Below are 26,556 nucleotides of genomic sequence, written 5' to 3' on the forward strand. Positions count from 1 at the left end.
ATCAGTGCAAAGCGTAATTTTTAGATGTTTTGAAAGAACAGTCTTGAGTCATTAGATATTAAAGCATCGTAGGTGCAGTTCTCTGCGAGCATGTTGCTAAAAATATTTGTGGAGCGCCTACTGTGTGCAGATGCTTCCGGATGTTAGAAAGTGAATCAGCCTTGGATTACTCAAGGGAGTAATATTTGGATACAGATCAGTGGTGTGGAGGAGTGCTCTTTGTGTGTGTATGTGTGTGCGTGAGGGGAGGGGGCTTGGGGCGGGGCCAGCATTCACTCAGGGCAAGGACGGCTTCACAGAGGAGACTGTGTTGCCTTTGGGGCTTAAAGGCTAGTCCCCATCGGTCCCATAAGAGAAGCAATTGTCCAGTCCCATCCGTTACCACAACCTGCTGCTCCCATTGCTTCCCTCACTTAAGACATGGCATCTCCATCCTTCTGGTTGCTCAGGCCAAACCCATCAGAATCATCACGCTCTCTGCTCCTGCTCTCATCCCCCGACACCCGAACCATCAGCAGATCTGTTTATAACTGTGGTTTTAAGCCACCCTTGTCTCCCGCTTGGGTAATGGCAGCGCTTTCCTTTCTGATAAATGTCTTCCTGGCAACACCACCCCACCCGCACCAGCCCCAGCCCCTGACAGTGTATTCTCAACACAGCAGCCAGGTGGCCCATGATAGCGAAAGTCGGATGTGTCACTCTTGCGGTCAGCACCGTCCAGGCTCAGGTCTCACTCGCAGTAAGGGCTGTGTCCCTGCAGTGGCCCACAGGCCTCATGATCTCCTGTCAGCCCCTTCTCTGCAGCTCTGGTCCCAGCAGCCTCCTAGACGTACCTAGAGCACATCGGCGCATTCCTGCCTCAGGGCCTCTGCACCTTTGCTTTTCCTGCCTGCATGCGCCCCTCCCGGGTTTCTATGGAGAGGTTCCCACCCCCCACCCCCCCAGGGTCCTGCTCAAATGCCGCCTCTGCAGGAAGGCCTTCCTGGACCAGGTGCCGGGCAGTCCTGGTGTTCACTAGTCCCCCCGCACCTCACTTCTCTCCATATCATTCATTATCATCTGGCCATGGCTGTACGTGTCTATTTGTCTGTCTCCCTCCCTTTGAATGTAATCTTCCAGGGCAGTGGTTTCTGTCTGTTTCGTTTGCTGCTGACTTCTAGCTCCTAGACCAGTGCCTGGCACGTGGTAGGCGCTCAGCAGATCTTGGTTGACTGAATGAGCAGATGGAGGCGACCATGCAGACTGTGGGAGATACAAGGTTTGGACAGGACCAGTGACCTGCTCGATATGGCTGGGAATGGGCCCCAGGCAGTGGGACAGGCGGGCAGAGAGACTTTTAATGCTGTGCATCTGGATTTGGATCAGCAGTGGGGAGCCATGGGAGGTTTGTGAGCAGAGGGGGCCGGGATCAAGACTGAAGAAGGACTCAGGGAGGGGCAGTGAGGAAGAACCTGAGTGCTCCTGCCTCTGGGGAGCCAGTGGTTTCAGGATGTCTGTTTCAAGCCCTGAGAAGCAACGCCCCTGGTCTGAAGGAGGCACCCAGTCTCTCAAATGCTGCAGAGTCATTCATGATGAAACGTGCATCGATCTTGACCTTTGCGGAATGTCAGAGACTGCGGTCCTCCGGCTGGGACCCAGGGGAGTTGGTGGTCCCGTGCTGAAGGGCTCCAGCCTGCTGCGCCTGCGGCACCAAAGCCGCTGCCTGGAGGCGTCCCCGTCCCGGCAGGTGCAGCGGCCCCGCAGGTCTGCGCTGAGCAGAGGCCGTTCCGAATGGCTGGGGTGGAAGGTGGCGGGGTGAGGTCTCCAGTGCTGGACTCAGAAGGCAGGCTGGTGCTTTGGATCAGCAGCTGCAGGAAGGTGCTCTCCCACCAGGCTGTGGACGGGGGAGGCTGGTGTTTTGAGGAGAACCTAAAACCAGAAACAGTTTCCTTCAAGAGGACAGGATGTTCCATCCGTATGTGTCTTGCTTACAGGATTGTGCCTCACACAGAGCGGGGAGAATTAGACATAGAGAGATGTACTCTTTTTTTAAAAGAAAAAACACACATTTTTTTCTTTTACAAAGAGACTATTTTTTTTTTTAAACAAAAATATTTGGAAAAGAGAGAAAAGCTACACATAAAGAAGTGGACACGTGGACTTATAAAAGCACTGGAACACTCATGTTTGGGCTATAAATACATGGTGAATGAAAGAAAACACTGGGAACTGCTGTTGGAGCTGGAAACTCTTAGTCATGCCGTTTGAAGCCAGGCCTCCTGGTCACCCAGCCCCTGCTGACGGCCACGTCCCTCGGAGGTGCGCTTACTGTTTTTAGCCCCGAAGACCAACCACGTAAGAAATTACTCATCAAGGACACCATCTGATTTAAGACTTTGTTAAAAATATCGGATTTTCTCCCAGGGCAGACGCCAGCTGATGCGCTCTCAGAACGCTAGGGGAGAAGCAATCAGGAGCAGATGTTGCTGTGACTGGTACTGGCACGTTTGCCAGTCCTCTCCCAAGCTAGTAACGTGGGTAACGGGACTGCACAGCGTTTGTTTTTGCTTCCTTTTCCCCAACAAGCCGACCGCCTGTCCTCCTCGCTGGGTCACAGGGCTCGTTACATTTGCACCAGCCAGACTCAGGGGATCACTCTCTTTCCCGCTTCAATGAATGTTTCATCTGAGAGGTTTGACCCAAGCGCCTCCTGTGGATCCAGCGGGAGGGCCAGAGAGGAGAGGCAAAGGTGCCCGCTTAAGGTGACTCTCCGCAGTCCTGCTGTGCTCCCACGGGGCGTGGGGCTCTGTCCAGCGTGCTGAACCCTCCAGCCCTGCCTGGCACCTAGGGCTGAGCAGTGTGGCTCTTATTGCCTTCGTGGCCAGCCAGGAAAACTGCAGGAGGTACGCAGACTTTACCTTAAAATCATGACAGATTTCCTCTTTTAAAAAAAATGGGAAGGGGACTTCCCTGGCGCTCCCGATGCTGGGGCCCCAGGTTCCATCCCTGGTCAAAGAATTAGATCCCACATGCCATAACTAAATATTCCATGTGCCGTCAACTAAGATCTGATTTAGCCAAATAAATGAATATGAAAAGGACAATGGGAAGGATTTTATTATTTCATATAATATGTGATTTTATATGAAAAAATTAGAAACTAGAAATAGAAGGGGTGGCCGAGCCAGCTGAAGGTGAACATTCGTAACGTGTACTTGATTTTATTTCAGTGTTCTTTTCCACTGTGTGTGTTTTTTAAACGTTGATTGGTCTTATTCTTGTAGTTTTGTATTTCGCTTCACACGTTTCACATGGCATTCTAAGGGTTTTCCTTACGGTGAGATGAGTTCTTGTAGATTTTCAGTATATCCCTCGGACACCGCACGCCTGGCTGGTTTGCTCCTCGCCTCGTCCTCGGTACTGAGAATGTGTGTCTGACACAGCAGGCACTCAATAAATATGGATCAAATGAATATATTTCAAGTGGTTCAGCTTATTAAACCATTTCCCGAGGTTGGTCTGGAGGACATTTGCTTTCCTTTGGTTTGCCATTTAAAGCTAGTAGAGGTGAAGGTGGCGATGAGGGGTCGACCAGCTGAAGCTAGGGCAACGTCTGGCATCCTTCCTGTGTTTGTAAATAAAGTTTTATTGGAACACATCTGGCATACTTCCTGTGTTTGTAAATAAAGTTTTATTGGAACACAGTTCTGCTCATTCACTTGCGTAGCAGCCACAGCTGCTTTCACAGCACAGCAGCAAGGCTTGGGCTGTTGGACCAAAGACTGCATGGCCCGTAGAGCCAGCACAGTTAGGGTTTGGCTGACCCTGCCAAGATGGGTCTGGCTGTGGCATGTGTCCCTCCACGTCTGGTCGTGGCTGATCCCCCTGACCTGGCTGACCAGGTGGGGCCCCCCGTGCCTCACCCCTTTATGGGCACCCTGTGGAAATCGTGTGCACACAGAACGTTGTTTCCAGAGAACCATGCCTCGGTCGGGTATGCGGGTCCTTTTCTCTCCCTTGTTCCTGTCCCCAGGCAAACCACCCCAGTCTGCTTTATTGTACATTCTGCTGTCAGGCGCATTTGTGCGTCTAGAGTTTTCCACACTTGCAGTTTATTTCCTGCAGCTTGGGCCCCAGAATTCAGATTGCTGGGTTAAAGCAAGTCTGCGTTTTGAAGGTAAGGGGTGGGTGTCTAAGGCCACGGCTGATCCCACCATTGGAGCATGACAGCAGGGCCAGGCAGCCTCCTGCCGGCCCAAGGAGCAGTTGGAACAGATGACATTAAAGCTGCTTTCCAGCCATAGATAGACTTTTATGATTCCTTAAGCTAAGCTGCACAATCAATGTCAGGATTCTGGGCTTCTCCGGTCCAGCCCAATTCATTACAGCAAACGGGCGATTTGGCTCCTCTCCCTCTTCTCCCCCGATCTCTCTCCACTCAGGTTTGATGATCAGAGCACATCCCTCATCTCTGCACAGTGCCTGACTTCATTTCCGGCCGGTCGGCAGGCTGTGTTCCGCACTAGCCCTCTGAGCCTGCTTACTGGCCCTGGCTCCATGCTGCCAGCACGGGATTTTCTGATGCTTTTTGTCTCCTGACAATCTGCCCCAATGTGGGTATGGTCTGGAACCCAAGATGTCTGTGGCCTTACCTTTGTGTTACCGTGGGGGTCAGAGCCCCGATGGGCTGCCAGAGCTCCAGGAGACCTGGGCTCCCAGCCCCCCTCTCCCACTTGCTTAGCTGGCTGATTGTAGGAGAATCTCTAGGCGAAAGCTTCCCTCCATCAGGTTTCCCCAGTAGTGCAGGAAAGGGGCAGCAGGAGGTCATCTCCGCAGCAGGCCTGTCAGCCCTCCCCTACGTAGGAGAGCACCCGGCCGGGGCTCTCGTTAGGATGCGGATTCTGTTTCCGCAGGATGATGTCTTAGTCAGCTCAGACTGCTGGAACAAAGCACTGCAACCCGCGGCCGTGGACAGCAGACACTTATTTCTCATGGTTGCGGAGGCTGGACTCCAAGATCAGGGTGTCAGTGTGGTCGCGTTCTGGTGAGGGGTCTCCTCTGGGCTGGTAGATAGCTGCCGTCTTGCTGTGTCCACACATGATGGAGAGCGGGCAACCTCTGATCTCTTTACACCTTTTTAAGGCCACTGTTCTCACCATGGGCCCTCCACCCTTATGACTTTATCCAAACCTGATTACCTCACAAAGGCCTCAGCCCCAGAAATCATCACACTGGGGACTGCTGTTGCGAGTTGTTGTCTCAGTCACTCAGTCGTGTCCGACACTGTGACCCTATGGGCTGCAGCACTCCAGGCTTCCCGGTCCGTCACTGTTTCTCAGAGTTTGCTCAAACTCAAGTCCACTGAGTCGATGATGCCATCCAACCATACCATCCTCTGCCACCCCCTTCTCCTCTTGCCCTCAATCTTTCCCAGCATCAGGGTCTTTTCCAATAGTCAGCTCTTCACATCATGTGGCCAAAGTATTGAAACTTCATCTTTAGCATCAGTCCTTCCAATGAATATTCAGGATTGATTTCCTTTAGGATTGATTAATTTGATCTCTTTGCTGTCCAAGGGACTCTCAAGAGTCTTCTCCAACACCATAGTTCAAAAGATCTAACCAGTCAATCCTAAAGGAAATCAGTCCTGAATATTCATTGGAAGGACTGATGCTGAAACTGAAACTCCAATCCTTTGGCCACCTGATGTGAAGAGCTGACTCATTGGAAGAGACCCTGATGCTGGGAAAGGTTGAAGGCAGGAGGAGAAGGGGATGACAGAGGATGAGATGGTTGGATGGCATCACCAACTTAGTGGACATGAGTTTGAGTAAGCTCTGGGAGTTAGTGATGGACAAGGAAGCCTGGCGTGGAGCGACTGAACTGAACTGATTTAGTGAATCATCCTTTTTACAAGAGTAAATTATGGAACTCCAACCTCAGCAAATTACCTCTCAGCTGAGCAGGTCCTGGCACTGCAAACTGGAGCAGGCCTGGAGAATCTAGGACACGTGGCTCCCGGAACTGGGAGCCCGGCCTCTGCCCCATTTCTCTTCCCTTCTGCAAGCAGGGCCAACCCCGGGCGGGCTGGGGCTGAGCGGGCTTTGATGCATTGTTGGACTTTGTGCCCAAGAAGGAGCCTCAGGTGCACTCAGGCCCCCCGGGCCTCAAAAACACCGAGTGCACCTGCTCGGGTAATTCTCAGGATGAGATCCGCTCTGACAGGCCCGCACAGTTTTGCTCTAGTGTTGGTTTGACCTGAATCGTCAACCTTCCATGCTTGTTCTACAGCTTTTCTTTCTTTTTTTAAAAAATATTTTTAAAAATACAACTTTATTTTTGGCTTTGCTAGGTCTTCGTTGCTGTGCTCGCGGGCTTTCTCTGGCTGGGGGCTCCTCTCTAGTTGTGGCGGGCGGGCTTCTCTTTGCAGTGGCTCCTCTTGTTGCGGAGCACAGGCTCTGGGGCACGTGGGCTTCAGTAGTTGTGGCGCTGGGGTTTAGTTGCCCTTTGGCACGTGGGATCTTCGCAGACCAGGGATCAAACCAGTGCCCCTTGTATCTTAACCACTGAACCAGTGGGAGAGCCCCTTTCCTTTCTTTCTTTTTAAGTTTGTAAAGGGGCATCTTGACTTGCAGATCTTGAGTTGGTGTCTTGACCTCCTTCTGGAGTTTTGTCCCAGACCCACTGCAGGTGAGTGTCCTCATGCAGGTGACGGTGAGGAGGGGCGGGCAGGGCGATGTTCTGGACCATCCTTCCCATCGCCTGGAATCTCATCTCTGCCCCTTGTCAGAGCCTCTCACTCTGGTGTGCTTTCCCTGCAGAGTGTAGACTCCCTGAGGGCAAGAATTTGCTCACTTCTGCTGTATTCCCAGTGCCTGGCCGAGTGCTGGGCGGATGGGAAGGAACTATCGCAGGAATGACTAACAGCCTAAATCAAGACCAATTAAAAAAAAATCCCACGTGATGAGCCCTCCCAGTTGAATCGGAAGTTGAGCCAGCATCTGTTAACATGCTCTTCTCAGGTGCCCTCCATGGGCATCGTGCCATAGACAGGGGCAGGGGGATGAACCAGCCTGTCACTCAGCCAGTGGTTGCTGGTCTTCACTGGCTGACCTGGTGGTCAGAGCACCCAGAACCTTAGAGGAGACCCAGCCCCTCTGCAGTGGTCTCTGCGCCCAGCATTCTGAAAAGTTTGCAGGTGATTCTAATGCAGAGCTGGAGTGGTGACCCACCATCCTGGGAGCCAGGGTTTGGGTGCATCAGTGAGAATCCCAAACCCCGGATGGTGCTGTGCAGGGTGTCTGCCAGCTGGTGAGGATGTCCTGAAGTGCTGGCTCCCACGAGGGCGGCTGCCTGGGAGACGCAGCGCCCTTGGCTCTGGGTTCTGGGCACCATCCGTTTTTGCGGTGTTGCAGGCCGGTGGCTTATTTGCCCTAATGAGGTTTTGATTACTCTCCATTTGTCTCTTTCATCAGCTTTATGTTAAAAAGCCTTTTTATTTGGATTCTTTGTACTTGTGCAGTTCTGACTAAGTTTTGCCTCAAACCAAACTTTTTATGCAGATGAGAGCGAGAGATAAAGGAGGAGGTGGAGGTGGGGAAGGGGCGTGGGCAGCCTGGCGCCCAGGGGAGGTGGTCACAGCCTCTGGGCTCCTGCGGCCCCATCTGTCCAGTGGCAGTGGGGAGCTCTCAGCCCTGCAGCCTCCCAGCCCCAACACGCAGTGGTGTGGACTGGGTAGGCACTGCCCGGCTGACTCCGTGATGGGCTCTCTCTTGTATCACCCATAGCAACACAGCAATCCTGGGAGGCGTGCCAGCAGCTCTTGTCACCCCGTCCCCCTGGCAGGGAGCCGGAGGTTCACAGAGGTGCCAGCATAGGGCCGGTTGATAGTGGGGTAGGACCTGGACCCAGAGCCTGGACTCCGACACCCCAGCAGGTCCTCCTGTTCACAGGTTGAGGGCAGCGTTGGTCTTGGGTGTAGGGAAAGCTTTGGCAGTGAGAGCCGGGCACTTGAGTCCTAGGGAAGCCTACACAGGGCAGCCCTTGAGTTCAGATGCCCGCTCAGCCTTGCCGCTTGCAGCCCGGTGCCTGGTGTCAGAGGACCCAGCTGTGAAGTGGAGACTGCCAGGACCCTGCGGCCTCAGGTCAGAAGTCACAAGCCCAGCATTTCTGTGCGGGCAGCCCCTCTGCCCCACATGTGGACGAGGAAACCAGTCCTGGAAGGTCCAGCTTTCAGGGAAGGAGTTTGCAGCCACTGCGGACTGGCATCTGCACCCAGATCTTTTTTTCTTTTTTTTTTTTATTTTATTTTTAAACTTTACATAATTGTATTAGTTTTGCCCAATATCAGAATGAATCCGCCACAGGTATACATGTGTTCCCCATCCTGAACCCTCCTCCCTCCTCCCTCCTCATACCATCCCTCTGGGTCGTTCCAGTGCACCAGCCCCAAGCATCCAGTATTGTTGCACCCAGATCTTATTCTGAATTCTCCCTCTCCCTACGGCAGGAGGAGGACACACTTCAGTAACTGAGCCCCTGTTGGACACCAGGCGTCGTCCCAGGGCCAGGAGCTCAGGATCTGAAAGAAGGACCCGAGAAGGGACATTTCTTTGGTGTTGGTGGACCTGTGGGCCTCACCGGCTACCTTCACAAGCGGCCGGGGAGTTTCTCTGTGTCTCCTGGGTCGTCCAAAATCTTGGGCAAAGCTGGAGAAAGGGTTCCTGGGGTCCAGAATCTCAGAGACTACCCCTAGCTGGATCCTTCTCTTCACCTTCACTCGGCAGCACTTTCCTCAGGGTGCCAAGCAGACTCTGGTTAAAAACCTGAAATGGACCTGCCACTGGGAGCTCAGTGTGTGTCCACAGGAGAAGGTGCCACTCGGGAGGACCCTGTCCCCATGTGAGCACTTGGGCCGTTAAAGCTGGAGTAGGGCTGTCAGAAAATAGAAAGCAGATTCTGAATGGACCTGTAGTGATTATAGAAATACAGTGTTTGCATAATGTCAATGTGTGTGTCGTTTGTAGTTCATTTTGCCACTAAAAGAAGCTGTGTTGCATACCCTGAACACCTATCCTTGAGATTTTTAAAAATTTAATATTTTCATGAAATTTGTAATGATTATATAAATAAATGTATGTGTCATTTGCAATTCATTTTATCACTGAAATAAGCTGTGTTACATACACTGAACATCTCTCTTTTGAGATATTTTTTCGAGATGTAAAAAAATTTAATATGTATATGAAATTGCTTCACAGTTTTTGTCTTACTTAAACACTTATTTTAGTTTGCCATAACTAATAGCATCCAAAAAATCATAGGTTTGATGCCCTAGTTATTCTTTGTCTTAATGTGCTTGAAATACTTACTAAAATTTTTTGGTGGTGGCTTTGTTGAAATGAAATTCACAGATCATCAATGCCTTCATGTATAGCACGGGATTCATTTGTTTTTAGTATATTTACAGAGTTACTCAACCATCACCACACTCAATTTAGAACATTTTCATCACCTCAGAAAGAAATCCTGTGCCCTTTAGCAGTCACCCCAACTCCTCTGTCTCTATTTGTTGAGACAGAGAAGAAGGACCATCGGTCTACCTTCTGTCTCTATTTGTTGTTCAGTCGGTAATTTGCTAAGTCGTGTTTGACTCTTTGCAACCCCATTAACTGCAGCATGTCAGGCTTCTCTGTCCTTCACCATCTCCCAGAGCTTGCTCAAACTCATGTCCATTGAGTTGGTGATGCCATCCATCATCTCATCCTCTGTTGTCCCCTTTTCCTTCTATCTTCAATCTTTCCCAGCATCAGGGTCTTTTCCAGTGAGTCAGCTCTTCACATCAGGTGGCCAAAGTATTGGAGCTTCAGCTTCAGCATCAGTCTTTCCAGTGAATATTCAGGGTTGATTTCCTTTAGGATGGACTGGTTTGATCTCCTTGCTGTCCAAGGGACTCTCAAATGTTTTCTCCAGATGTCTCTGTAGATCGCCTATTCTGGACATTTTATATACACAGGATCATACCGTTTGAGGAACCGCCAGACTGTCTTCCAGAGTGTTTGCACTACTTTTCATTCCGAGGAAGGTTCTGAGTGTTCCTGTCCTCACCTCACTTGTTATCAGTCTTTTTGCTTGTCTCCGTCCCAGTGGATGTGAAGTGGTGTCTCACTGTGGACTCCTGAAAGTCTGTCCGTCTGTCTGTGCCAAGCCTTGGTTGTGGCATGCAAGATACTTAGTTGCTGCACACAGATTCTTAGTTGTGGCATGTGGGATCTACTTCCCTGAACAGGGATTGAACCTGGGCTCCCTGCATTGGGAGCTCAGAGTCTCACCACTGGACCTCCAGGGAAATCCTCTCCTTCAGGTTTTATATAGATCTGTGCAGACCGTCGGAGAAGGCAATGGCACCCCACTCCAGTGCTCTTGCCTGGAAAATCCCATGGGCGGAGGAGCCTGGTGGGCTGCAGTCCATGGGGTCACTAAGAGTCGGACACGACTGAGCAACTTCACTTTCACTTTTCACTTTCATGCATTGGAGAAGGAAATGGCAACCCACTCCAGTGTTCTTGCCTGGAGAATCCCAGGGACGGCGGAGCCTGGTGGGCTGCCGTCTATGGGGTCGCGCAGAGTCGGACACGACTGAAGCGACTTAGCAGCAGCAGCAGCAGTGCAGACTGTATTTCTTCATGAATGAGCTTTGGTAGTTTGTGTTTCTCAAAGAATTGGTTTGTTTCATCTATGTTATCAAATGTATATACATAAACTTTTTCATGAAGTGTAAGTGATCATGGCTCAGTCGTGTCTGACTCTTTGCAACCCCGTGGACTATAGCCTGCCAGGCTCCTCTGTCCATGGAATTCTCCAGGCAAGAATACTGGAGTGGGCAGCCATCCCCTTCTCCAGAGGATCTTCCCGACCCAGGGATGGAAGCTGGGTCTCCTGCGTTGTAAGCAGATCCTTTACTGTCTGAGCCACCAGGGAAGCCCCAACTTGTTCATAATATTCCTTTGTTACCCTTTTTGATGTCTTTAGGTTCTGGCTTTTTCATTCCTGATATAGATATTTATGCCTTTTTTTTTTTTCCTTAGTGTGGCTAGAGATTTATTTTCTTCTACTTGCTTTGGGTTTAATTTGTTCTTCCTCTTCTTATTTCTTAAGGCAGCAATTTAGATTATTGATTCAAAATCCTTTTTAACATAAGCATTTTAATGCTATACATTTCCCTCTAAGAGCACCCTGCAAATCTTGATGTGCAGCATTTAAATTTTCATGCAATTAAAAAATATTATCTAATCTTAGTTTTAACCTCCTCTTTGACATATGGGATATTTAGAACTTATTACTTAGCTTCTGGGCTTCCCTGGTGGCTCAGAGGTAAAGAATTTGCCTGCCAATGCAGGAGACACGGATTCGATCCCTGGGTCAGGAAGATCCTCTGGAGAAGGAAATGGCAACCTACTCAGTTTTCTTGCCTGGAGAATCCCATGGACAAAAGAGCCTGGTGGGCTGCAGTCCATGCAGTTGCAAAGAGTCGGACATGACTTAGCAACTAAACGACAACAATAACAAAACTTAGCTTCTAAATATGTAGGGGGTTTTCCTGCTATCTTCCTGTTAGTAACTTCTTTATTTACTGATTCTGTTATGCTCAGAAAACATACTTTGTATGATTTCAATACTTTTATGTCACAGAATATGTCTTGTTTCGTTGAATATTCCATACGCTCTTGGCAAGAATGTGTGTCTTGCTGTTATTGGGTGGGGTGTTCTTCAAATGACAGTTTGATCAAGTTAGATGAAGGGATTGTTCAGTTAGTTCTTCTAGATCTTGGCTGATCTTTCTGTCTGCTTGTTCTTTCAGTTATTGGGAGAGGAGTGTTGAAGTTGCCAACTACGATCGTGGGCTCGTGTGTTTCTCTTTTCAGTCGTGTCCTTTTTCCCCTGTGTATTTTGAAGCTGCCACCAGAACTCCTGCTGAGGGCCTGCTCGTAGGTCAAAGCTATTAGAGAAAGTAAGAAGAAAAAAAAGAACCGGAAAAGAAAACAGCTTCTCACCTTTGTGCTGGTCATGTCTGCAGGTTTCGCCCTCTCTCTGGGATCTATTTGCTTATGTTTACTTTCAGAGTCCTTGGGGAGTTGCTTTCTGCATTTTCCCCGGAGTTTTAGTTGTAATCAGGGGGCGAGAGGTTCTGGTGGGCTTACTGGATCCCACGTGGCCCCAGGCGGATGTTTTCCTCCTGGCCTTGAATGTCCCCTCTTCCGTTGGCCCGATGCCTACTGTCCTGCAGGTGTCCACGGCTGTCTTCTCTCCAGGGCCTTTTCCTCAAGCCCCACTTCCCCCTTCCCTCCCTCGTTGTGGCTTGTAGCTTCTTGGCAGGTGTCAGCTTCCCGCTCCACAGGAATGTGAGGACTGGAGGAGCCGAGGGGCTCATCCAACCCGGCATCGTGTCCCCAGACCCCGTCTTGCTGGCATGGGGTCAGTGGCTCCATGTTTCTCAAATGATTGTACCCACCTTCGTGAATCTGCAGCCGAACTCTGCAGAGATTCTATGACTTACGTTTACGCAATCCAAGTTCACGCCCCAAGGGCTGTGTTGACCGCAGCACTGTTCTCAGCATGTGGATGTTCTGTGAACCCCGCCAGTGGGCCCACTCTGCTGGCAGCCACAACCTTCCCCGCCGACCCTGACAAGAAGCCTGCCTGGTGTCTGTCTGCGGATCCAGCGCGCTAGCTGAGAAAGGCGGTGGACTGTGAGGGAGGAAATGGCACAGGGCTTCCTGTAATTAGACTGTGCTGAGTGGTCCACTCATCCCGTGGACTCAGGGAGGAGATGAACGGTGGACGTCTCTCCTCACCACCCCCTGCACGTCCTTTTTACATCACGCAGATTTCTCAGTTTTTAATTACAGCCTATCACTTACTTTTTTTTTTAAAGAAAGGTCTGGTTATCTGGCTTGTTTCATTCATTTATTCACTGAACATTAGCCAAGCACCTATCACGTGTAGGCCATCTCCCTAGTTTTCTGGATTCAAAGAAGCTACAGGAAACGCCTCACGCCTGCACTTGGCATCGTTAATCCACTGAGTTGCTGGACCAAGTGGGAAACCTCGGTGGCAGCTTTAGGACTGCCGTCCCCTCGCCACCCCCACACCCCTCACCATACCCTGTGCTTCCCTCCTCTGGGGCTGACACATGAGGTCGTGCAGGTTGTCTCTGCACACAAGCACGCAGTCAGGGGGTGGCTGAGTGCTGGAATCCGGCCAGTGTTCTGCTGGCCAAGCCCTGCCCTTATTGGGGATGATCTCACCGGAAGGAGGGTCTTTTCCTGATATGAACCAGGGCCCAGGTGGGCCAGCTGTGGCCCCATCGCTTCCCCTTCCACGTGCTGTATCCACTGTCTCTCATCCTCACCAGGTCTACTCCACACCCTCTTCCCCGGGGACCCCAGCGCTGCCCATCGTCCACCCTGTCTGTCTTCCACACCACAAGGTCATCTTTGGGAAATGCAAATCCAAACCCATGTATGTACCTCTGGGTTCAGAGCCCTTCCTGACTCTACACTGCCCATGAGGGCAGGTCCAGGCCTGCCTTCCCGGTGAGGACAGCTCCGCAGTGCCCAGCCCCGCCTCGGTCACCAGCTGTGCCTCTGAGTGCCCAGCCTTCCCCAAGCCCTCCCCGCAGCCACCACCTCACATGCCCAGGGGACTTCACACCTTCCCAGATGATTTGACTTGTCTGCCACGCATGGGATTTACTCTTAAGAATAAAAAAGCAGGCACATTATTTTCCAAAGAGGATGGAGGATGAGGAGCTCACAAAGGAGCAGCCAGAGACCTGGGAGGAGATCTGGGTCCAGGGCTGAGAGCTGTTGGGGGTGGGGACTCAGGATGCCAGCAGCGTGCATCGGTGGGGACAGAAAAGGGCGTCGGGTGTGCCTGTGACATGAGAGCAGAGAGGCAGGCTGTGCTCTGGACATGCATTTTCATTACAGAAGTAATCTGCACTCTCTGCAGCCTCCTTGGAAAATAGGAAAATATAATGAGGAAGATAACCATTCAATTTCAACACACCCAGATCCGCCATTCACAGTGGGGTCCTTCCTTCCAGTTTTCTAATGCATATATTTACATCTTTAAATGATTTCCCCCTACTTAATATATTATTAGTGTTTCTGTATGGTTAAAAAGTTTTTGGATGATGTAATTTTTTAATAGTTACCCAATATCCTATAATGGATTTAACCAGTCCTCTAATTATTGGGTATTTATCATATTCCCAGTATTTCCATTATTACAACACTCATGTAAACATCTCTGTATGTAAGTTCCCAGATGCAGACTGTAAAAAAATTTAATATATTTATTTGGCTGTGACAGGCACGGGGTGCTTAGCTGTGGCATGTGGGCTCTCTAGTTTTGACACGTGAGTTGCAGAGTGCGCGGGCTCAGCAGTCCTATGTCACGTGGGATCTTACTTCCCCGACCAGGGGTTGAACCTGCGTCCCCTGCATTGGAAAGTGGATTCTTTTTATTTTTTCTCTTTAAACCTTTTATTTTGTGTTGGGATATACCTGATTAACCATGTGGTGGTAATTTCAGGTGAACAGTGAAGGGACTCAGCCATACATATACATGTATCCATTCTCCCCCAGACCCCCCTCCTATCCAGGCTGGCACATAACGGTTGAGCAGAATTCCATGTGCTATACAATAGGTCTTTGTTGGTTATCCATTTTAAATGTAGCAGTGTGTACATGACCTTCCCCAAGTCCCTAACTATCCCTTTTCCCCCAGCAATGGTAAGTCCATTTTCCAAGTCTGTGAGTCTCTTTCTGTTTTGTAAGTAAGTTCACTTGTATCATTTTTTAAAAAGATCCTACATATAAGGGATGTCAAATGATATTTCTCCTTCTCCATCGGATTTCATTCAGGATGACAGTCTCCAGATCCATCCATGTTGCTGCAAAATGCATGACTTGGTTCTTTTTAATGGCTGAGTAATAGTCCATCACACACATACACACACACTGCACATCTTCTTTATCCATTCCCCTGTCAACGGACGTCTAGGCTGCTTCCGCGTCTAGGCTATTGTAAACAGTGCTGCAATGAGCATTGGGGTACATGTATCCTTTCAGATCATGTTTTTTCTGGGTATATGCCTAAGAGTGGGATTGCAGAGTTATATGGTGCTCTGGGCTTCCCCACTGGCTCAGCGGTAAAGAATCCACCTGCATTGCGGGAGACCCGAGTTCCTTCCCTGGGTCGGGAATATCTCCTGGAGTGGGGCATGGCAACCCACTCTAGTATTCTTGCCTAGAGAATCCCATGGACAGAGGAGCCTGGTGGGCTGCAGTCTATGGGGTTGCAAAGAGTCGGACAGGACTGAGGTAGCTGAGCACGCATGTGTGGTAGCTCTATTTTTAGTTTTTGGAGGAACTTCCGTACTGTTCTCCAGAGTAGCTGTACCAGTTTACATTGGAAGGCGGATTCTTAACCCCTGGACCACCAGGAGAGACCCCCCCCAGATGCAGACTTGATCTAACGGTGTGTGTGGTTTTAGGTTCTGGACTCCACTGGCCACTTCCTTCCATAAGGGATGACCAGTGTGTACCCTACGAACAGGGCTGGTGGGTTAGCTGGCTTGTTTGGGGCATAAGAGAGAAGTATGAACGCTCACCACCCTCAGGGAAGGTCTGGTTCAGAGGGATGCGCTGGAGGCTGGGGAGAGGCAGGGTGAGAGGGGACTGCCTAACTGGGGGCCTGCTTCCTTCCAGGGCCCCTGTCTTGGGCATGGACTGGGTCTCAGGGGGGCAAAGGCCATTGTGTTCTGGTTTCCTCCTCTCAGGTGCAGGCAGGACAGCACCACACTCTCTGTCTCTCCTGCCCAGGGAAGGCCTGAGCCTCTGCGTGCTGCCCCCATGCCCTCGGAGGGTCTGAGATGCCTGGAAGAGAGGCATGCACGCTGGGCACAGCAGAGGGGCGCGGGCACCACTGAGCCAGGCCGCCCTGGGGCAGCTGCATTGTTAGAACCTGCTCTTAATTCATGCCTCCATTGTACAGTGCGGAAAACCAATTTTTCACTTGAGAGGATCAGCGACATGGATACACGTGTAATTGTCTATTTCTGCTTTTTTTCCTTTCCCTCGCGTTCTGTAGCCGTAATTTGAAATTTCACAGTCGTCTCCAACGTGACGGCCTCTCCGTGGGTCGCGTTCAGATCCGGCTCAGATCCAGCAGGCACTAATTGAGCAGCTACTCTCTGCCCCTGTCTGGGCAGCCTGTGGGGTGCAGTGGGGTGGGGTGGGGGGCTCCAGTGTCAACCGCGTTGACTTTGCCTCCACCCAGCAGGGTGATCACTGGCCAGCTCGTCACGTCTCTGGGCCTGGTGTCCTCGTCTGCACAGCGGGGCTGGGGATCCCCACCCCCAGGGCGGTTGTGAGCATGGAGCGGGGTCACAGGGGAAGGACCTGGCAAGGTGCATGCACACAGTAGGTGTTCAGCTAATGCTCCCTGCTGTCCCGGGGCTTCTCAGACAGTCATGCTGGGCCGTGCTTTCTACGAGCCTGCAGTGATTGGCATTCACCAGCTGCCTTCAGTTTTGCTAGAAGCTCGGTGGAGGTCATGCTTTCCCCCCAGCCAGGCAGTGCACCTGACCAAAATGTCAAGCGCCTGCTTTTGGTCGAAGGTGTTCTAACCCGGTGCGATAACAGGGGTCCTCTCGGGCTGATCAGAGGCTCAGATATACATTCCCCTGTGTCTTTGATTAATTTTTAAAAGAGAGAAATGAATTAATTATTGCCTAGTGAGTATGGAGGCTTGGAATGGAGGGACGAGCGGAGAGTGGGCCCTTAGGAGGTGCCTCGGTGGGAACCCAGCCCCAGGCACCCGGGAGCTGTTGCTGGTCCTTTGATTCCCAAGAGACTGGCCACTAAACCACCCGAGAGACAGAGGAAGGCGGCCACACAGGCTCTACCCAGAGGTGGCCAGGGGTGCGGGGGGGTTTCCTGGGTTCCCTGGATCTCCTGGAGAGTGAGACATAATAGGCTGCTTCTCTCCAGGGTCCCCTCATCCCCCTCTTCCTCAGGCCCGAGGCCCACAACCTGCCTCAGGAACCAGCAACCCCCTTCACTCCATCATCTCCTCGGGCCCCACTGTGGGTGTCTGCGGAGGAAGGCAGTCCCCAGGAGGCAGATCCTGCTGCTGCTTGGAGGCAGTAGAGGAGCCTAGCCTCCGGCGTGAGCCTGACAATTTCAGGGGGCGTGGAGAGGGAGAGGTGGGAGGCCCTTGCCCTCCCACATGCCCCCCACCCCATACTGGTGGCGGCTTCCTCCTCTCCAAGTCGTCCGAGGGTCAGTCTCCTCCTCTGCTTCCCCACCCCACCCCCTTGGGAAAGGCCCGAGTGGCCCTGGTGAGCCCCACATTCAGCACCCTGTCCTCTGGGCCTCAGTCCCCCCTATCTGTCAGGCAGGGGCTGGATTCTGAGATGAGGTCTGCATGGAGCAGGGCCCTTCTCCGCAGCGTGTCCCTGGGGAGGCTTGGCTGAGGCTACATGCTGTGAAGGGTCAGCACCCTCTCCCCAAGGGGAGCTGCAGCCCCCCAGACGGGCTGCCCCTCCCCCCACCTGCTGACTGACTCCCCAGGGCCCTGGAGCTGTTCAGTCTACATCCATTCATCAGGGAGCCTTCAAACACTCACCAAATGCCTGTCGAATGGTGAGTAGCTGTGGGATAGAGGGGAAAGCGGCTCATCCCCGCGCCTAGCCCTGAGCTCACAGCCAAGGGGAGGAGACAGAATCGGACGGTTAGAGAGTAGAGTGATGTAGTTCTCGTGCGGGGGGTGGTGGAAGGCCAACAGAGGAAGGAACTGCTGAGTCTGTCTGGCTCTTTGGGAGGCTCAGTTGGCAGAGGGTTTTAAAGGATGCATAGGAGTTTTCTAGGCAGCAAGTCAGGGTAAGGAATTCTAGGCATAAGGAATGTACCATGGCACAGAGGCGTGGAAGGGCTTGACACATAAGGGAATGGTGAGAAGTCTGTGTGACTGAAGTGCACACAGGGTGTGTGAGTGTGTAAGTTGGTGTGTGTGTGTGTGTGTGTGTGTGTAGAGGAGAGTCTAGGAGTCAAGGCTAGCCTGGATATCAGTTCAGGGCCTCCACCCTGGCCATGTGTAGGTTTGGGGCCCAGGGCTGAGCACCTCAAAGGAGGCTTTCGGGACAAGGAGCCCTCCCCAGGCATGCAGACACCCCCAGTGCTCACGACTCTGCCTTTAAGGAAGGCTCGGAGCAGAGGCTGGTCCTCCGGGAGCCTGAGCCAGCTCATCAGTTATACCTAAATGCCAAAGGGAAAGGTGTCCTCCCCCAGCATATGGTTATTAAAGCGCGCCATCTTTAAGCCTCATTAAGGGCTGTTAAATGCTAATGAATTTAGAGAAGGGCGTCTTGGGGCCTCTGTTTCCTTGGAAACGTTTGAGAGCAGGTGCCTTATAATGAGCTGTACCTATTTTAAAAAGTGAGCCACGAGGCCTGCTTTGATAGGCTGGATATCAGATGCTGATGGGTAAGTGTGAACAAAGCTGGTGGAGACCAGTGGAGATGCTTTGTGCTCTCCGAAATACCATTCTCTGGTGGTTTCTATAGAAACCACTGGCACCTAGGTAGGAGCATCGCCGAGCTCCAGAGTCTCATTTACGCAGCACAGCGTTGCCTCCAGCCTTGGTGACTCGGCCTGGCCTCTGAAGACCACTGGAGCCCTGTTGGCAGGCTGGGACCACGCTCCGGACGAGACAAGACAGATGTATGTTGCTGTAGCTGTGGTTTTGCTTTGATTATGCCTGTGCTGTGCCTGCTGCTAGATTTCCTCTGGTCCTCACTCTGCTTATTGTTTCCGGCCCCACTGACGAGGAGAAGAATTAACATTTGTGAAGCTCATTCCTCCCCACAGAGCACTTTAAGGAAACTTTGTATTATTGAAGCATTTAAATATATACCAAAGTAGAGAAACTGTTTAATGAACCTCCAGCACCCAGTTTAAACAATTATAAACATATGGCCGGGCTTCTTTTAGCTCTAATCCTACTCATTTTCCCTAGTAGTCTCTCCCTCCCCACCCCCACTACTGAATTATTTTGCCACGAATCCCATAAACATGCTAGTATTTCATTCGTGCGTGTGTGCCAAGTCGCTCAGTCGTGTCTGACTCTTTGTCACCCTCTGGACTGTAGCCTGCCAGGCTCCCCTGTCCATGGGGATTCCTCAGACAAGAATACTGGAGTGGATTTCCATGCCCTCCTCCCAACCTAGGGATCGAACCCACATCTCTTGTCTCCTGCATTGGCAAACAGCTTCTTTACCACTAGTGCCCCCTGGGAAGCCCAGTATTTCATTTATACACACTCTTACTTCTTTAAAAGATAAAGACTGAAAAAGATTGCTATAATACCATTGTCCGTCTAACAATTTAGCAATAGTTCCTTCATATCATCAGATATTCAATCCATATTTAAGTTGCCCTGATTGCCTCATGGTTTTAAACATTCTTAAAACAGTTGCCTTGTCCAAATGAGGAACTAAACATTTGGTTGATAAATCTCTTAAGTCTTGTTCAATCTCTGGGTTCTGTCCATCCTTGTTTTCCTTGTAATGTATTTATTGGAGAACACATTGGTTGCTTGACCTTTGTTTTTCCTCACTGCATCCCCCGTGGTGTCATTTAGCACGTTCCTCTGTTCCCTGTGTGTCATATAAACTGGGAGTCGAGGCTAGACAGGGCTTCTGATGCTGCGATGTGCACTCAGATCACCGGGGGAACTTGTTACTCTGATTCTAATTCTGACTCAGTGGCTCTGGAGTGGGGTCAGAGAAGATACACTTCTAATAAGCTCCCAGGTAATACCTATGATAGACGCTTGATAAGATTCAGGGATTTTTTTTTTTCTCTCTTCCCCTTTTCAAGAATATTTGATCAGATTCAGGCTCAGTGTTTTGAAGAACAGGTCATGGTACATTCTTCCATCAGGAGGCCCCCAACGTCTGGTTGAACCACTTTTGATGGTGATGTGATTCATCAGGGAGTTCAGGGGTTGCCTGCCTGGCATCCCATTTATAAAATCCTCATCAGGTTTTCACCTAATGATCTCAGTAGTTACTAATGATCGTTGTTGAGATCTGTGAATTCATTAGAGGTTGTAAAATACTGGACTACTTCTATAGAGAAAGCTTTGTTTTCAAACTTAGGTACCCTGAGGACAGAAAAGGCAAGAGAAAAGCTTGAGTCTTTTCCTTTATTTACAAGTTTTCAGAATAATGAGTTGCTTCCCTAGCATCTCTAAAAGAACCTAATTAGGTTTTCATGGGCTTTTTTTTTTTTTGGTATCATTATGAATTTTTGTCTTTATAACATATTTGATTAAGTCTCAATCAGTTGTGGCTCTTATTATTCCAGTGCTCAAATTGCCCAGTATTTGGTGAGTTGAGCCTCCTTTAAGTAGGCTTCTGAACCTTTTTTTTAAATCAACTTTATTATAACTTAATACAGTCAACTGCCACCCATTACTGTGCACAAATCAGTGAGCTTTGACAGGTGTATGCATTTATTATTATTATATTATATTATTATTATTATTATATTATATTATATTATTACTGTGCACAAATCAGTGAGCTTTGACAGGTGTATGCATTTGCAGAACCACCACTGCAATCAAGATACAGAGCATTTTCATCATTCACAGGTTCCCTCCCGCCCCTTTGCAGTAAATCTCTTCCTCTGCTTCAGCCCTTTGGTAGCTACTCATCTATTTTCTGTCACTAAAGAGCAGTTTGCATTTTTTTCTGGACTTCTGTATAAATGGAATCATGCAGTAGATACTCTTTTGTACCTGGCTTCTTTTACCTTAACTGTCTGGGATTCATCCACATTGCTCTATGTATCATTATTCCTTTCTATTGCCGAGTCATAGTCCAGGGTATGACTGTATCAATCTGTTTATCCATTTACCTGCTGATGGACATTCTGGGTTGTCTCCAGTTTTGGGTTATGACTAATATAAGTGAAGCTGCTGTGCCTGTTCATGAAAGGTCTCTGTATGGATATGTATTTCCACTTCTCTTTTGTGTAGCTGGGAGTGTAACCATTAGGTGGTATCATATGTATATGTTTGCATTTGTAATAGATTGCTATCCTGTTTCCCCAGTGGCTGTGCCATTTTGCATTCCCGTTAGCAGTGTGGGGAGGTTTCAGTTGTCCCCCACTCTTCCCGATGTTTGCTGTGGTCAGTCTTGTCCATTTTAGCCGTTGTAGTGGATGTGTAAGTGGTACCTGTTTGTGGGTTTCATTTCGTTTTCCTAACGGCGGATGCTGCTGCTCACCTTTTCATGGGTTTGCCGGCCATTTGAATACCTTCTTCTCAGAAAGTCAGTTCAAGTCTTTTGCCTATTTAAGGTGATAATAATAGTGATGATGATGGTGACGGTCTAGGAGTTCTTTGTATGTTTTTTCCCATTCCTTGGCTTTTTTGTGTTCTAGTGAAGAAACCTTTGCCTGCTCTAAGGCTGCACAGACCTGCTCCTGTGTTTTTAGTTTCATAGTTTTTCTTGTATTTTTAAGTCTTGGGTCCATGTTGAGTCAATTTTGTGTCTAGTGTGAGGTAAGGCTTGTTTAGCTTTGTCACGCAAGCTCAGTTGTTTTAGCACCACTTGTTGAAAAGACATTCCTTTCCCATTGGATTGCTTTTGGACCTCTGTTTGAAAATCAGTTGTCCATGTAAGCACGGGTCACTTTCTGGGTTCTCAGTCCTGGTCATTGATTAATATAGCTCTCTTTCCCCTATACTGTAGTTCTTAAAATTAGATAGTTTAAATCCTCCAACCTTGTTTTCCTTTTTCAAAATTTTTCTGGCTATTTTAGGTTTTTATCACCCCATTTCAATTTTGTAGTCATTCTGTCACTTTCTACAAAAAAAAGTGCCTCCTGGTATTTTTCTTAGGATTATATTTAATATATAGATCGATTTCAGGAGAATTGACATCTTAATGATATTGAGTCTTCTGACTCGTGCCCATTATATTTCTTTGTTTATTTAGACCTTCTTTAGTGTCTCTCAGCAGGGTTTTGTAGTTTCCCGTATTCAGAGGTTTCACATATTACATTAAATTTATTTCTCAGTATTTCATGGTTTTGAAAACTATTGTAAATGAGTTTTTAAGAAAATTTTTATTTTCCAGTTGTTTGTTTCTCGTATATCAGTTAGTTCAGATCATTTCATTTGCTCAGTCTTATCTGACTCTTTGCGACCCCATGGACTGCAGCATGCCAGACTTCCCTGTCCTTCACCATCTCCCGGACTTTGCTCAAGCTCATGTCCATTGAGACGGTGATGCCATCCAACCATCTCATCCTCTGCTGCCCCCTTTTCCTTCTGCCCTCAATCTCTCCCAGCATCAGAGCCTTTTCCAATGAGTCAGCTCTTCACATCAGATGGGCAAAGTACTGGAGCTTCAGTTTTAGCATCAGTCCTTCCAGTGAATATTCAGGGTTGATTTCCTTTAGGATTGACTGGTTTGATCTCCTTGCTGTCCAAGGGACTCTCAGGAGTCTTCTCCAACACCACAGTTCAAAAGCATCTATTCTTTGGCACTTAGCCTTCTTTATGGTCCAACTCTTACATCCATTCATGACTACTGGAAAAACCATAGCTTTAACTATATGGACCTTTGTTGGCAAAGTGATGTCTCTGCTTTTTAATATACTATCTAGGTTTGTCATAGCTTTTCTTCCTAAGAGCAAGCATCTTTTAATTTCGTGGCTGAAGTCACCATCTGCAGTACTTTTGGAGCCCAAGAAAAGAAAATCTGTCACTGTTTCCATTGTTTCCCCATCTATTTGCCATGAAGTGATGGCACTGGATGCCATGATCTTTGTTTTTGAATCCTGAGTTTTAAGCCAGCTTTTTTCACTCTCTTCTTTTATCAAGAGGCTCTTTAGTTCTTCTTCACTTTCTGCCATTAGGGTGGTATCATCTGCATATCTGAGGTTGCTGATATTTCTCCTGGCAATCTTGACCCCAGCTTGTGATTCATCCAGCCTGGTATTTTGTGTAATGTACTCTGCATAGAAGTTAAATAAGCAGAGTGACAATATACAGACTAGACGTGCTCCTTTCCCAATTTGGAACCAGTCTGTTGTTCCATGTCTGGTTCTAATTGTTGCTCCTTGACCTGCATACAGACTTCTCAGGAGGCAGGTCTGGTATTCCTATCTGTTTAAGAATTTTCCACAGTTTGCTGTGATCCACACAGTCAAAGGCTTTAGCGTAGTCAATGAAGCAGAAGTAGATGTCTTTCTGAAACTCTCTTGCTTTCTCTATGAAAAAGAATGGGTATATGTGTATGTGTAACTGAGTCACTTTGCCATATGCCTGAAACTAACACAACATTGTGTATCAACTGTATCCCAATATGAAATAAAAAGTAAATTTAAAAAGTGTATATATAGGCTATTCAGGTGTTCTATTTCTTCTTCATTTTTGTAAATTTTTTCTTTCAAAGATTTTGTCCATTTCATCTAAGTTGTCAGATTTGTTGAAATAAAATTGCTCTTATCCTTATTTCTTTCAATTTATTTTTTAGTTGGCTGTTAGTGTCTTCGTTTCTTCCTGTTGATCTGAGTACCAATCTACTATTATTACCCTTCAGTCTGAAGAACTGCCTGTAACATTTCTTGTAGTGTAGATTTGCTGGTTGTGAATTCTAAGTTTTTGTTGATCAAAAAAGTCTTTATTTTGCCTTCATTTTTCCATGTCAGCCCTTTAAAAATTACCTTTATGGAAGTATAACTGACACATAATAAATAGCACATGTTTGAAGTATACCGTGGCGACATGCACACGCATCCGTGAAACCATCACCAGGATCTGTAACACACCCATAACCTTCCCGTGTTTTTGTGCCCCTTCTTAATGCCTCTACTGATTTGTTCCCTGTCATTAGAAGTTAGTTTCAATTTTCTAGAATTTTTGTGTAAATATGGTCATATGGCAGGTAACTCTTTTTTGCATGACTTTTTTTTTTTTTTCCCATTCAGCATAATTATTTTGAGATGGACCCACTTTGCTGTGTATCAGTAATAGTTCATTCCTTTGTGTTGCTAAGCAGTATTCCATTTTAAGGCTATTGCACAGTGCACCTTCTTACCTACTGATGGACATTGGGTTGTTTCCAGGTTTTAGTTACTGCAAACGAAGCACGTGAACAAGCCTTTGTGTGGATACGTGTTTTAATTTCCTTCGGTGTTACCGACTGAACTGTGTTTCCCCGTGCCCCCTGCAAATCCATAAGTTGAAGCCCCAACCCCTAATGTGACTATATTTGGAAATAGGGCCTTTAACAACCTAATTAAGGTTAAATGAGGACCTAAGTTGTTGTTCAGTCAATGTTTTTTATGAAATTTTCTTGCCTTTTCTGTGATCCAATGGATGTTGGCAATTTGATGTCTGGTTCCTCTGCCTTTTCTAAATCCAGCTTGTATATCTGGAAGTTCTCAGTTCCTGTACTGTTGAAGCCTAGCTTGAAGTATTTTGAGTATTACCTTGCCAACATGTGAAATGAGCACAGCTGTGCAGCAGTTTGAACATTCTTCGGCACAGTCCTTCAGGCACCCTGTCTATCAGATCTAATCCCTTGAATCTGTTTGTCACTTCCAGTGTATAATCATAAGGGGGTTGATTTAGATCATATGAATGAGGTCCTAAGAGCGAGGCCCTAATCCAGTGGAACTGTGTCTTTTTATTTATGTTTTGGTTGCGCTGGGCTTTTGTTGCTGTGCACAGGCTTTCTCTGTTGCAGTGCGCAGGTTTCTCGTTGCGGTGGCTTCTCTTGTTATGGAGCACAGGTTTTAGGCACATGGGCTTCAGGAGTTGCCTCATGTGGGCTCAGGAGTTGAGGCTCACAGGCCTTAGTTCCCCCAAGGTATGTGGAATGTTCCTGGACAGTGATCAGACCCGTCCCCTATATTGACAGGTGGATTCTCATCCACCGTACCGCCTGGGAAGTACAGACTGGTGTCTTTTAAGACGAGGAAGTTCACCAGAGCTTTCTCTGTGTGCGGCATAGAGCAAAGGCCACGTGGGGACACAAAAGAGAGCACCATTTTCAAGCCAAAGAGATAGGCCTCAATTCCATTGGCACTTTGATCTCGGACTTCCAGCCTCTGAAACTGTGGGAAAATAAATGTCTGTTGTGTAAGTCTGTGGTACTGCATCACGGAGGCATTGGATAAATACCTGGCAGGGAAATGTCTGGGTCATGTCTGGCATATGTTTAACTTTTAGAGAAACTGTCAGTTTTCCAAATGGTTGCAGTCTTACATTCCCACTGACATTGTGTGAGGGTTCCATTGTTCTTTGTTTTAACCAACGCTTGGTATGGTCAATCTTTCTGATTTTAGATCTTCTAAAATGTATGTAATGTGTTATCTCACTGTGGTTTTAATATGCATTTCCCTAATGACTAATGGTGTTGAGTGTGTTTTCATGAGCTTACTTGCCATCTGTTTCTTTTTTTTTTGATGGTCTGTTCAGATGTTTTGCTCATTTTAAAAATCAGAGTGCTTTTGTAATACTGAGTTTTGAGTGTTCTTTATATTCAGAACATAAGACGCTTATCACATGTGTGATTTGTAGATACTTCTTCACAGTCTACAGGTTGTATTTTCATTCTCATAGCAGTTTTTTAAGAGCAAATTAAAATTTTTTTTAGTAAAGTCCAGTTTATCAACATTTGTTATTGGTGGTCAATACAAGTAAATTGTATAACTCAAGGGCACAAAGATTTGCTCCTGTTTACTTCCAGGAATTGTATAGTTTGGGGCTTTTTATTAGTCTGTGGTCCATTTTTTATTAATTTTTATATGCGGTACAAGGTATGGATGGAAGTTAATGCTTTTACAAATAGATATTCAATAGTGTTGCAACATCTGTTGAAAACAGTATCTGTGACTTTATGCCTTTGTGGAAAATCAGATGACTGAATGTATATAGGTCTTTTTGGTACCGTCTCTTCAATTCCATGTTTCCTTTGTCTGTCTCGACACCAATGCCTATTGTTCTCATTATTGTCATCTTACAATGAGTCTTGTAATCAGGTAATGCAAGTCTCTCAATTCTTTTTCTTTTTCAAAGTTGTTTTGACTATTCTAGCTTCTTTGAATTTACATTTCAATTTTACACTTTGTCAGTTTCTACAAAAAAAAAAAAAAAAGGCCTGCTTGAACTTTGAATGATGTTGCATTTAAGCTGCAGATCAATTTGAGGAGCGTTGAATTATTAACAATTTTGAGTCTTTCAATCCATAATCATTGTATATTTTCCATATAATTAAATCTTTCACATTTTGTTAGATTGATCCATATTTATATATTTTTATGTTATTGTAAGAAGTATTTCTCAACTTCAGTTTCTGCTTATCCATGGTTAAAATATAAAAATATAGTGGGTATTTGTATATTTACCTTGAATTCTGCAATGATGCTAAGCTCATGTATTCTAGTTGCTTCTTTCTTTGTAGATTCTGTTTCTGCAAAGACG

At 47.8% G+C, this 26,556-nt stretch overlaps 1 protein-coding gene across 3 annotated transcripts in view; it reads left to right on the top strand.

Moving 5' to 3' along the window:
- WDR25 (WD repeat domain 25) overlaps nt 1-26,556 on the top strand; it is a 147,360-nt gene that overhangs the window by 104,614 nt on the left and 16,190 nt on the right. The window contains exon 6 of one of the 3 annotated variants that reach the window (XM_055556678.1): nt 1,974-3,676. The exons of the other annotated variants lie outside the window; for them this stretch is intronic. Coding sequence (XP_055412653.1) covers nt 1,974-2,084 — 111 coding nt within the window. The 3' untranslated portion in view covers nt 2,085-3,676. Of the gene's footprint in view, nt 1-1,973; nt 3,677-26,556 lie in introns of those variants that run through there. 3 annotated transcript variants of the gene reach the window in all.

The sequence above is a fragment of the Bubalus kerabau genome, chromosome 19 (assembly GCF_029407905.1).
Source record: "Bubalus kerabau isolate K-KA32 ecotype Philippines breed swamp buffalo chromosome 19, PCC_UOA_SB_1v2, whole genome shotgun sequence".
Taxonomy (NCBI): Eukaryota; Metazoa; Chordata; class Mammalia; order Artiodactyla; family Bovidae; genus Bubalus; species Bubalus kerabau.